The sequence below is a fragment of the Urocitellus parryii genome, chromosome 13 (assembly GCF_045843805.1).
Source record: "Urocitellus parryii isolate mUroPar1 chromosome 13, mUroPar1.hap1, whole genome shotgun sequence".
Taxonomy (NCBI): domain Eukaryota; kingdom Metazoa; phylum Chordata; class Mammalia; order Rodentia; family Sciuridae; genus Urocitellus; species Urocitellus parryii.
This window is the reverse complement of record NC_135543.1, coordinates 67,320,757-67,332,466: the sequence shown is the minus strand read 5'-3', so window position 1 is coordinate 67,332,466 and position 11,710 is coordinate 67,320,757. Positions and strand designations below refer to the sequence as shown.

Sequence of the window (11,710 nt, the reverse complement as noted above, 5' to 3'; positions counted from 1 at the left end):
TCTCTATTTGCTTAGAGTGTGAGTAAACAGGGCTCATCTTTGTTCAGTGACCTACAACCTGGTGGCCTTGGGCGACCTTGGCCAATCTCGCGCATCTCCAGCTGCTGATCTGAGGTTGGTGCCTCCGGTCACCGCACACCCCCGGGGCCCGTGTGGCCAGGGCCTGCACAGGGGCCTGCTAGTGGAGCCAGGCTACTCCTCAGCTGTGCCCGGGACCCTTGGGACCGTCTCACCCGCCGTCTTCAGCATGGTCATCGGCCCCCACCCAGGAAACCCGCCCTAAACAGAACGGGCATCACCTACCCCCCCCCCCCCGCAGCCCTGCCCAGCAGGGCCATGGACGGACACCTAGTGCGCACGACGGGCACCTCCTGTCCTGTCATCCCAGCAAACCCGTCTCGGACAGGGCCTTTCCGCTGGTTTCTTGTGAATGAGGCCTGCTGAGGCGGGTCCTGCCCCTGTGCTGACCATCCCACACACCCCAGAGCCCAGGTGGCACCGAGGTCCTCCAAGCCCCCGGATCTCAAAGGCCGCCACCCCGGGGTCCTCGAGGACCTCTCCTGTCCCTTCCTGCCGGCGAGCTTGGGGCGCTGTGGCTCAGTGGGACCGTCCACGGCTTTCCCCGGGGATCACGGACAGCCTCAGGCGGGGCCGCCACTGGAGGACAAGGGGGCGGCGAACGAGGCAGAAATGACACAGACGTGGTTCTGTACAAAACCTGAAATATTTTTACTTTTTTAAAACTTTGGTCTAAGTGGCCTTAGACCTCATGGACTCGATACAAGAGTAATAGGAATCGGGAAATAAAACACTTTAATAGCCACGATAAACTCTGTTAGAAATGTACATGTTGCCAAAATAATAATAAAATTAAAAAGAGAAAGAGAGAGAAGGAGAGAGAGAGGAGAGAGAGAGAGAGAGAGAGAGAACACAGCTTGATGCCCGGGTTAGATTATATAAATGTTCAACAAGGACAGGGAAAAGGAAACTTTAAAAACGCCAGTTCTGAGTAAGCCTGGGGCCCTGTGAGACCTCCCCTCTCCCAGCCTCGGGCCCTGGGGACGGCGTCCCTCCTCACAGGACAGTGGGGGTGGATAAGGCCTCCGCCAAGCTGCTTCTCCCCGTGGACGAAACATCCAGGTAATGGGTATATAAACAAAGCTCATAAGAAATGTACAAATATAAAAAGCTACAAACATTAATAAATTACAGCGTCACAAAACACAGAAAACACTTCACAAGGTGCTAGTAAAATAACTGTCCCCCGACCCCCTCGTCATACAAGAAGGAAAACAAAGAGCTGGTATGAAAGCTGAAGAGTCATCTTCAGAACGTGTCTGAAATCGCTCTCGTGTGTACTGTTTGCTTCTGTGAAGGCAGAGTGGAAGGCTGCACAGACAGCACTTGTTTTTCAGGCAATACCTTAGTTCCTAAAAGAAAAAAAGAAGAAGGAGGAGAAGAACAAAAGGAAAGAAGGAAAAAGGATCAAAAAAAAAAAAAGAAAAAGAAAAAGAAAAAGCACTGGAACCCAGCCGGCCATCAGAGTCGGCAAAAAACTCGTATAAAGGTTGATGAAGGGCTCTATAGAAAGAAATTCCTAAAGATACTTTTGCTCTTGTAAAAAAGAAGTCGTTTAAAAAGCTATTTACACGCTACATTCTATGAAAAATAGGCTTCAGGAAATACATCTAAAATTAAAATACAGGATTGCCTGAGAAACAAATCCAGACCCTCTGCCACGCGGGCAGCCAGCCACCGGGGACGGCCGTGCCCGCCACACCCCACGCCAGCCAGCCCGGGGGAACAGAGAAGTGCCATCCCCGGCCCCCAGCCCCCTGGCCGCCCTCCAGCCCGCCAGTCTCGGGGCAGGGGCCTCGGCCGAGAAGTGCTTCTCCCGGGTGCAGCCGGCAGAGTCGGTGGGGCCCCTCCACCAGGCTTAGCCTGGGCCCCCCGGGGCCCCCAGACGTGGCCGGGCCCTCGCCCTCCCCCGGGGATCCTGCGGTGGCTCCCCCACCCGCTGACACACCCACCCAGCTGCTGGTCCTAGTCGCCCCAGAGAAACGCCCCTGGGCATTTCGGGCGCCACACCCACTCTCTAGACTGCCACCTGCCAGCTGGGGCAGACCTCTCCTGGCCGGCCAGCGCTCTCGGGACTTGTCTGAGAAACCGCTTGGGAAGAGAAGCCCAGGGGGCACGTAAACATCCCGCCTGCTCCTCCTCATTCTCTCTGTGTTCTTTGCCTTTTTTTAAGCCTCTGGAGGCTACCAGCCTGCGGCCAGCTCAGACTCTGGGGCTGGTGAGCATTGGCTCACTCTACCTTCCTCGAAGGACTGTGCTCCCAGCAGAGCCGCGGAGGCCCCCGCCATCACACCCATGCTCCGGGTGCCTGGAGGCTGTCCTGAACCTGGAATGATCCTCAAACTGGCAGGGCCGCTTTTCAGGAACTGGTCACTCTAAGCAACTTGAGAAAGGATGTCCATATTCGAAACGAGGGACGGCCATGCTTGGCTCGCTCCGCCTGCTCAAGGGACAGACGCTCGTCGGGGGGTGTGGTGGCTGGGAGGAAGCGAGGCCCTCCCTGGGTGAGGCAGCTGACCACCCTCCCGGGGGGCGGATGTTCTAGCGGGGCTCCGGGGTCCTGAGCAGAGCAGAAGGATCCTGGCTTCCGAGCTCTAAAGGAGCAGCTTGCCGTTCCGATGGATCTTCAGGATCTTTCCGAGCCGCTGCTTGGCCGTGGCCATACCCTTTTTAGTACGTTTTCCTAAGAGGGCGGGGGAGGGGACACAGAACACAAGGGTGAGAGGGCAAAGGGGGCAGCGAGCCGGGGCACGGGGCCCCCCGACACTGGGTCAGCTTGCAGCCCCTGGGCCCCTGCCTTTCTCTGCAAAAATGGGCCTCTGTGGCCACAGCTCTGAGCTCCAAGTCCAGCCAAGTGACCGCACCCAGCTCAGAGGCCGCTGCGTCCACAGGGGCCACGGTGGGTGGGTGGACTCAGGCTCGGGGACTCGAGGTCACCCTGGGCCTGGCACCCTACGCACCCCGGTCCCCATGGCCAGCGGGGTCCGTGACCAGGGGGCAGCTAGGGAGGCCCGGCAGGAGCAGGAGATGAAGACACGGGGGTCGGAGGGGACCTGGCCGACACGATGTCCAGCCCTCGCAGAGGGGCTGGTGACGGTGCGTACCAGGTCAGTCCCAGCCCCACCCTGGGCAAATGGCTGACCACACCCCAGCTCCGGAGGACCCCAGAGCTTCAGACTTGAGCCTCATCCACAGGACCAGAGGCTGTCCTGGCCCCAATCCCCTGGTCTCCACGGAGGCCAGCTCTTCCCCACATCGACACTCGGCAGGCCGGCTGCAAACTTTGGTGTGCCTGGCCGCGGGGGCGGGCGGAGGCCCAGCCGGGAACGAGCTCAGACCCCAGTGTCTGCCGTCCTGAGGCCAGAACCTGCCCTGGCCACGTGCCGTCCTCTATCGAGGGACAGGGGCTGCAAGTCTGGGGCTGCCCCGGGGCCCAGCAGGGGCAGGCAGGACGGGGCTACCTTTGGCAGCAGTGTTGTTGTTGGGGGACGACGCAGAGGGCCGCCTCTGTGTGAGAAAGACTCCAGGGGCCATGGGCTGGGAGGCGCGGCCAGCCGGGGCCCCCGCGAAGGCGCCGGCCGCTGTGTACTCGTGGTCAGCCAGGCTACTGCTGTGTGACTCAGGCGGGGGCTCAGGTGAGCTGCCCTCCTGAGAGGCCTGGCTGCTGGCCGTGCTGGTGGAGGCTGGGGTAGTGGAGGCCGGGGTAGTGGAGGCTGGGGTGGTGGAGGCTGGCGTGGTGGAGGCCGAGGTGGTGCCGGCCGAGGCAGAGGCGGAGGGAGAGGCGGTGCTGGGGGTCAGTTTCCTTTTAGTGCTCTTTTTCTTCCTGCTTTTCTGCTCCTCCTTGGAACAAAGCAGGCAGGTGTGTCACCCGCAGGGCAGCTTCGGACACACTTCCCGACAGAACCCAGGGGCCGGGCTCCGCACGTCAGGGCTGGGCCCGGGGAAGGGCCGCCACGCTCGCCACAGCAGGCTGAGCAGGAAGGGCTCCGGGCCTGAGCCTGGCCCAGCTGGGACATGCGGCCACTGCGGGCCCCCCACACGGTGTGCCTTCCCCTGGTGGCTGGGCACAGGGGCCAGGCACTCTGAGCTGCCACGGGCCTCTCAGTTCTGAAGGGACATTCACTTTGATCCTACTAACTCCTGTGGGTGGTCCCCGGATGGAGTCAGGCCTGGTGGACTGGGTTCCTGGGCTCCAGGACCCTGTCTGGGCTGGGAGAGCAGAGCCCGAGTGGACAGGCCACCGTCCATCTCCATGTGGACGGCTGGAAAAGGCAGGACCCAGGGGAGGGGAAGGGCCAGGACCCCAGGGGAGGGGAAGGGTCCGGACCCCAGGGGAGGGGAAGGGCCCGGACCCCAGGGGAGGGGAAGGGCCAGGACCCCAGGAGAGGGGAAGGGTCCGGACCCCAGGGGAGAGGAAGGGCCCCTCCCAGGGGCGCCAAGGGTGAGAGCCATGGAGGTCCCCGGGGGCACCCCCTGCACCAGAACAGCCCAGCCTCAGCAAGAGGCGCCCATCAGGGCCAGGGGCCCAGGGCGAGGGGCCCAGGCCTTCAACGCTGGCTCCCCTGTCTCCCTGCAGGATCTAGGCTAGGACGGAATGGGCCACCCTGTGAGTCAACGTCCCCCAGCCTGAAACCCCCCAGCCCAGGTGGTCTGTGTGTGGGGACAGAGGATGGGGACATCTGGGGTGGGGTGCTAGGCCGGGCCTCGGGGAGTCTCTCCCCCAACCCCTCCTCACCTGCTGGGAGAGCTTGGCCGCTGCCGCCGCCAGCCCGGTCTCAATAGAGGCCACTCTCGTCCCCTCCCGCACAGGCCTGTCCTGTCTGGGCACCGATGGGCCGACCCTCGCTGTGGAAGAGAAGGGCCAGCCCCTGAGCTTTCAGCCACGGTCCACCCACCCCTCACCCTGGTCCACCCCCGAGTCCAGAGGACCCCGAGCACCAGGCCTGGTGGGGGCGGAGACACAGCACTGGCCTGGCCACAGTGGGCACCACGTCAGGCTTCCCGGGCAAAGCCTGCGAGTCAGGCAGGCCAGCGGGGCCCCCTGGGAGGGGGGCAGGGCTGCGCCCACCAGCCACCTCGGCCGGCGTCCCTCGGCGAGCAGGCCCCTCACGTGGAAAGAGGGGCCCACCCCAGGGGCTTCCCAGGACCTGGCCTGGGCCCTGGGACCCAAAGAGGAGTCCCAGTCATGCTCTGGCGGGCAGCTGACCAGTCCCTCAGGACAGGCCCCCCAACCACGGGACAGGACTAGCCCACAGCAGAGCCCACGTTCCCAGTGGCCAGAGGGACGGCCGACGAGGACACAGCCGTCCACGTCAGTGTCGCGTGGCCCCCGGCACTACCTGTGGGGCTGTAGGGAGCATCGTCCGAGCCTTTCCTCTTCTTGGACCGGGACTTGAAGACGGGGTTGTCTTCGTCAGACTCCAGCGAGGGGTAAACTGAGGGAGGCGAAAGGAGGATGGCCCCTGAGCAGCTGGACACAGCTGGGCTGCAGCGCAACAGACCTCCCTGACCGGTGCCCCGGGGCCCAGCCCCAGGCCTGCCACGCAGTGACCACCCCACGTGTGGGCCCAGACGAGAAGGCGCCTGCATCCACCTGACCAGCCACGTCTGCCTCACCCGGCCTCCTGCTCTCGGGACCACCGTCCACACAGGTGTCCACAGAGCCCGGGACCTCGGGGGCCCCACCTCGAGGCTAGCTGTGGCAGAGGTGGGAAGACCAGGGAGGGACGGCCCCCCAGCAGGGCACCCGGCTCTGGGGACAGAATTCTGGGTCTCCAGCTTCCTCGTGAACCGTCCACCCTCCGAGGCCAGGAGCTGGGTGGGCTCTGCAGTGAGTCTCAGAGGAGGGGCCGTGCACAGCGGTACGGTGGCCAGCAGGAGCTGCCCCCGGACTGTGACTTGCCGGGGACCCTGGCACTGTGGGTCCTGGTCCCCCAGCCTCCAAGGCCTGCAGAGGAGCCCCAGGGCCTGTGACTCGGGAGGCAGCAGCAGGAGCCCGCACTCCACACCCGGAAGGAGTGCAGAGAACAGGAGTCAGCCGAGCTGTCGTCTGCCTGTCAACAGGGCAGGCCCCGCCGCAGGCCCAGATCTGTCCACCAGATGTGGGGCTCGGCCAGCCTGGTGTGTGGGAGCTCTCCAACTCACGGCGGCCCAGCTTGGCCAGGCCCCAGCCTCTGGCCGGTAGTACGCGTGTTGGAGAAAGTTCTGGACTCAGCAAGGCCTGTCCGGCCCTGGGAACAGTGGGCCTGCCCCGGCGCCCCACACCCAGAACCTTCTCCGAGGCACGCAGACAGGCTCCTTGCTCTCTGGCCCTCTGGACGGGGCTGAGGACAGCGCTATGCAGCCTGACCACATGTCTGGTGGGAGACGGAGGCTCTGTCACAGCCCATTTCTAACTCCCTGCCACACCTCCGACGTGGCCACAGTGCCACCGGGGGTCTCCCACAGAGGCAGGGTGGACACAATGATCTCAAAGTCCTGCCCCTACAGAACGGTAGAGCTGCAGGGGAAGCCCTGGGGCAGGTCCTCGAGAGCTGAGCACCCAGTGACCTACGACCCCGCCCGCCCTCCTAGGCACGAGGGCGGGGGCACGGGGGAGCACGCACAGGCGCGTGCGGGGGAGCCACACAAGCGTCCCTGGACGTACAGACAAATGTGGGCTACCTCTGGAGGAAGAGTCAGCCTCAAAGAGGGAAGGAACCTGGCACAGGCCCCTGCCATGGGGGGACCTTCAGGACACAGAGGTGACGGGCAGGATCCAGGTGCAGGTCGAGTCCCGAGCAGAGGGGCCACAGAGCCCCACGGCACTCCCGGGGCCAGGAAGTGGGAAGGGTGACCTTTAGGGGTCAGGGATTTCTCCCGAGATGTGATGAAGGTGGCTGTGGGCATACACCCCTCGGAGGACACCAGATGAACTGCCGACCTCTACAGGTGGCTTTTATGACGTGTAAGTGACATCTCAAAATCAAAAGGGCTCAGCTCCAGGAAGAGCTCCCGGTGGGCACAGCCCCGGGTGTGAGGTTTCTGCCCGCCACGGGCACCGGCCCCCTCCCTGGCTGCGGCACCCCTGCCCCGGCAGCGCCACACACCGTAGTCCGAGTCCTTGAAGCAGGCGTCCAGGTGGTCCTGCTCCTCCTCGTAGTCGTCCAGGTCCACGCTGTTCTTGGCGGCCCTCTTGAGCAGCCGCTTGCCCGAGCTCTTGCTGCCACCTCCGTTCTTCCGGCCACCGTGGGCTGCCAGCGAGCCGCCCTTGGCCTGGCCAGCGCCCCACGTGGTCTGCAGGCAGGAGTCAGAGGCCTGCAGGTTGGCCATGGACAGCATTCCCTGAATGGCTTCCTGTGTGCTGGGGGACGCCGGCGGCTGGCTGGGGACACAGAGAGACGGGGACTCAGCCACAGCCCCGGGTCCACAGCCCAGAGCATCAGCCCACAGCTCACTGTACACGGTGGTCCTCAGCCCAGGACACGACCGAGCCCGCAGCCCGCAGCCCAGGACGCTCGGACTTCCAACAGCCCACAGCCCAGGGGCCACAGAGTCACTGGCCTGGGTGACAGGCAGAGGACATGGAGTGGAGAGGGTGGTGTGGCTGGTGACTTCCCTGGGACAGATGTCAGGAAGCCCCTCTGCTCACCCAGCCACACTCTGGGGAGGGTAGAGGCCTGGGGACAGAAGTGGGTCACAGAAGGGAGACACAGGGGGACGGGTAGGGCCAGGTCCTGCATGATCATGCTCCAGGCTTTGCCATCTCAAGGCTGGCCAGCAGGACCAGCCCGCCCTCCTGCACTCCTGCCAGCCCTGTGCACCCACCCCTCAGAGCACCCTGGGCTGCTCTCCCCACCACAGACCCCCAACCTCAGCCCTCACGGAGGACATTCCTCCCCGGCACCTCCCACTCACCATGCTACCGGGAAAGAACAGCACTCCCCTCTCAGGCACAGACTCTCCCCACACCTACACCTACATATCTGCTTGCATGTGCACCTGCATCCACACCTGAATCCACACCTGTCCCCCATCTGCACTTACGCCCTCACCTGCATCCACACCTGTCCCCACATCTGCACCTATGCCCTCACCTGCATCCACACCTGTCCCCACATCTGCACCTATGCCTACACCTGCATCCACACCCACACCTGCACCTATGCCCACACCTGCATCCACACCCACACCTGCACCTATGCCCACACCTGCATCCACACCTGTACCTATGCCTACACCTGCATCCACACCCCACCTGCACCTATGCCCACACCTACACCTACGCCTGCACCTATGCCCACACCTGCATCCACACCTGCCCCCACATCTGCACCTATGCCCTCACCTGCATCCACACCTGTCCCCACATCTGCACCTATGCCTACACCTGCATCCACACCCCCACCTGCACCTATGCCCACACCTACACCTACGCCTACACCTATGCCCACACCTGCATCCACACCCACACCTGCACCTATGCCCACACCTGCATCCACACCTGTACCCACACCTGTACCTACACCTACACCTGCATCCACACCTATGTCCACACCTATGTCCACACCTGCATCCACACCCACACCTGCATCAGACATGCTCCTGTTCCTGTGCCCACCTGGACAGGCACAGCTGCACCTCTGCCCAACCCACACTCCCGGTCTCTGGCAGCTTCCACGCAGACTCCCAGGCTTTCTGGGGGCCCCTTGCTCCCCAGTCCTCTGCTGCCCTCTAGCTCCAGGCCTCGCCGCCCACAGCAGCCTGCTGGCATTCTGGCCAGCTCCTCGTCCCCTGCCCCATTCCTGTGCCTGTGCCTCCTGCTGGCTGCACTGGTGTCCCTCCTTCCAGATGCAGCTTCCAAAGCCAGGCTCAGGGAAAGGTGGGACGGGATGACCATGGTCACTCCACAGAGCTGGGGCTGGAAGCTGCTGGACGGCAAGGCCCCTTGAGCCAAGTTCTGGGATTCTTGGGGAGCCTCCCACCATCCGCACCATGGAGCCCAGCCCCAGTGTCCTTGTGGGGCCTTACCCCGCCCAGGCCATGTCCTGCCCCAACCAGGACCCCCGCCCGTCTGCCTCAGAAATGCCAACGCCTGGGCCCTTCTGGAGATGGTGAGTCAGGCTCAGGCTCAGGCTCCAGACACCGCAGGCGGCCGGGACGGAGAGCCTGCATTTCCCCATAGGCCTCCTGTCCACGGCCTGCACTCCTCCAACCCAGGGTGGGATGGCCCACTCTAGCCTGCAGAGTAGTCCTGCCACACAGTACCCTGCTCCCTCCCTGCCAGAGCCCACTGCTAAGGAGGCCGGTTCTGCGACAGCCTCCTCCCTCCAGCCTCGGCCCTCCCCTTTCCCCCAGCCCCTGAGATGTGAAGGCAGGACAAGCTGCTGAGAGCGGGGGTGAGCAGGGCGCCGAAGGGGGTGTCAGGCCCAGGACGGGACACTGACCACAAGCAGAGGTGGGTGCACGCCAGCCCTGTGGAGAACTGCTCGGCCTTCTGCGTGGGGGAGAGAGGCTCGTGCACCTCCAGCCCCTCGCGGGAGGCAGAGCACACATGAGATGAGAGGGGCTGTGGAGGGCGTGTTGCCCAGACACAGGCTGAAGCCCCAGGGACCCGGAGACGTCGTCGCTGCTCAGAAGCAAGTGAGTCCCCAAGAACGGGGTCTGACAGAGGGTGGCGGAGCGGTCTGGCCACAGCATGCATAAATGGCCCTGCAGCCGCCAGGCAAACCTGCAGGAGACCCGCCTTCAAGGGACGTGCGGGAGGCCAGGCCCACAGCCCTCTGAGGGTCTCCACAGCCCTCCATGAGAGCGGCCTCGCAGGCCCCCACCACGGCCATGAAACACCAAGTACAGACGACGGTGCTGAGTCCCTGGGAGGTGCTCCCGGGGCTGCCCCTCCGCTGCCCCCCAGGGCTGCGCTGTCACGCTGCCTGGCTGCGGTGCCACGGCCAACAGCTGCCCGTGCTCTGTCACCACTGTACCACCCTCACTGACCTCTCTGAGCAGGGACAGGCCACCAGTAGGAGCTATTTGCTCTTGAACCCTCTGCACTAGGCCCTACCCTGTCCCCGACCTGGGCCCCAGGGTGATGCCGAGACACCCACCATGAGGTTCCCCAACACAGGTGGAGGGCCCCCCCCCGGAGCCCGTGCAGAAGTGGTCTGTCCACCCAGGCCATCTGGGCGACCCCAGCCTGTCCGTCCACAGTCACTGGTGAATCAATGAGCAAAGTTTAACCAGTCAACATGGAAAATAATACTTTAATCCCCCAATTATCATACCCGAATTCTCTCCTTTCTTCCACAGCGGTAAACACTAAGCAAACCATCCACAGAAATTAACATATTTTCCTCCAGTTTTCTTTAGCTGTTTTTTTTTTTTTTTTTCCAAACAGCTAGTACTTACAGCAGAGCAAATGGACCATCAAAAACTGACCTACACTCCAAATGGGGGACTGCAGAGAGGAACTGCCTGCAGCAGGCTGTGGGGGCCACCTGGCTCTGGAGGCCCCCGGGGGCACGTGTGCTTGTGCCTGCACGTGCAGGAGGTCACATGAGGTGTCTTCAAGGCCCGTCCCCAAGAGGCACGGGGGCCGGGGCAGCTCTGGGTGGGTGCCTCCTTAGCAGATGGGCCTCCCGTCCTGGGCACAGAACCTCCCCATCTCTGTCCCCACTCTGCCCTTGAGAGTCCCCTCTGTACAGCATCCACAGCAAGGTACCTGGTGACCCAAGCCAAGGCTCCATCTGACCTCTTCCTGGGTGACCTCAGTCTCACCCCAGCCCCTGGCCTTTAGTCCTCTCTGTGGAGGCCCTGGGGGCTCCAGGGTGTCCCCAGGGTCGGTCACGGAGGCTCAGCCAACACGTACCTCCTCCTGGAAGGCAAGCAGCCCCTGCCAGGCTGCGGGGAGCCCCGCGCAGGGCTGCAGCCTCCCCGCCTGGGGAGGGCCAGGCGGCCAGCCTTCACCTCCTGGCTACAATCATCTCTGCAGTCAGGACAGAACAGAAATGACCTCATGCCAAGCAGGAAATCTGTCCCCCAAGGTGCTGTGGACCCCTCTAGTCATGCTTCACTCCCGCTGAAAGACAGGGCCTGCAGCTGGAGGGGCGAATGTGATACTGCACGCAAACAGCCATTTATGAAACAAAACCCAGCCGACTGATTCCGCAAAACCTTCTCAATCAAGCTCTTCATCCACCTTTCCAGAGCCCCTCCGCCATCTAAGAGCAGGCCGGGCCTTCTGCGTCCACCTGCCCCGGAGCAGCCCCAAGGGCCATGCTGAGCTGTCAGTAGCTCCATCTAAGTGGTCACCTCCAGAAACCAGAGACTAAAACGCAGATCTGGGAAATGGAGCGAGCACCCAACAGGTCGCGAGGGCCCTGCCTTCCTCAGGCCAAGGTGTGACAAGGGACCAGGGCTCACTGCAGGACAGCAGAGTCCAGCACCAGACGATACTTCAGGAACCCCCAACGCTCTGGTTCTCAAATCAAGCAGACCGTGACCCTAGGCCCGTCTGCTACCTTGGAGCCGTGGCCAGGCAAGAGGGTCGAGCTCGCTGCGCCTCTGTTTCCCCAACTGTGTGGGTCTCTGCGCTGTCCTGAGACTAGGTTCAGCCCCGTTCCTAGAGTCTCTACCCTGTGGCCCGCCTCGCTGC

General features: G+C 63.2%; 1 protein-coding gene across 1 annotated transcript in view; it reads right to left on the bottom strand.

Annotated features, from left to right (window-relative positions):
- Positions 1-723: 723 nt before the first annotated feature.
- The window catches only part of Phf2 (PHD finger protein 2), a 99,786-nt gene continuing 88,799 nt past the window's right edge, over positions 724-11,710 (bottom strand). The window contains exons 18-22 of the mRNA XM_026406930.2: positions 7,167-7,441; positions 5,418-5,513; positions 4,814-4,923; positions 3,540-3,918; positions 724-2,761 (exon numbers count right to left, since the gene is read on the bottom strand). Of these exons, the coding sequence (XP_026262715.1) occupies positions 2,673-2,761; positions 3,540-3,918; positions 4,814-4,923; positions 5,418-5,513; positions 7,167-7,441 (949 nt within the window). The 3' untranslated portion in view covers positions 724-2,672. The remainder of the gene's footprint in view (positions 2,762-3,539; positions 3,919-4,813; positions 4,924-5,417; positions 5,514-7,166; positions 7,442-11,710) is intronic.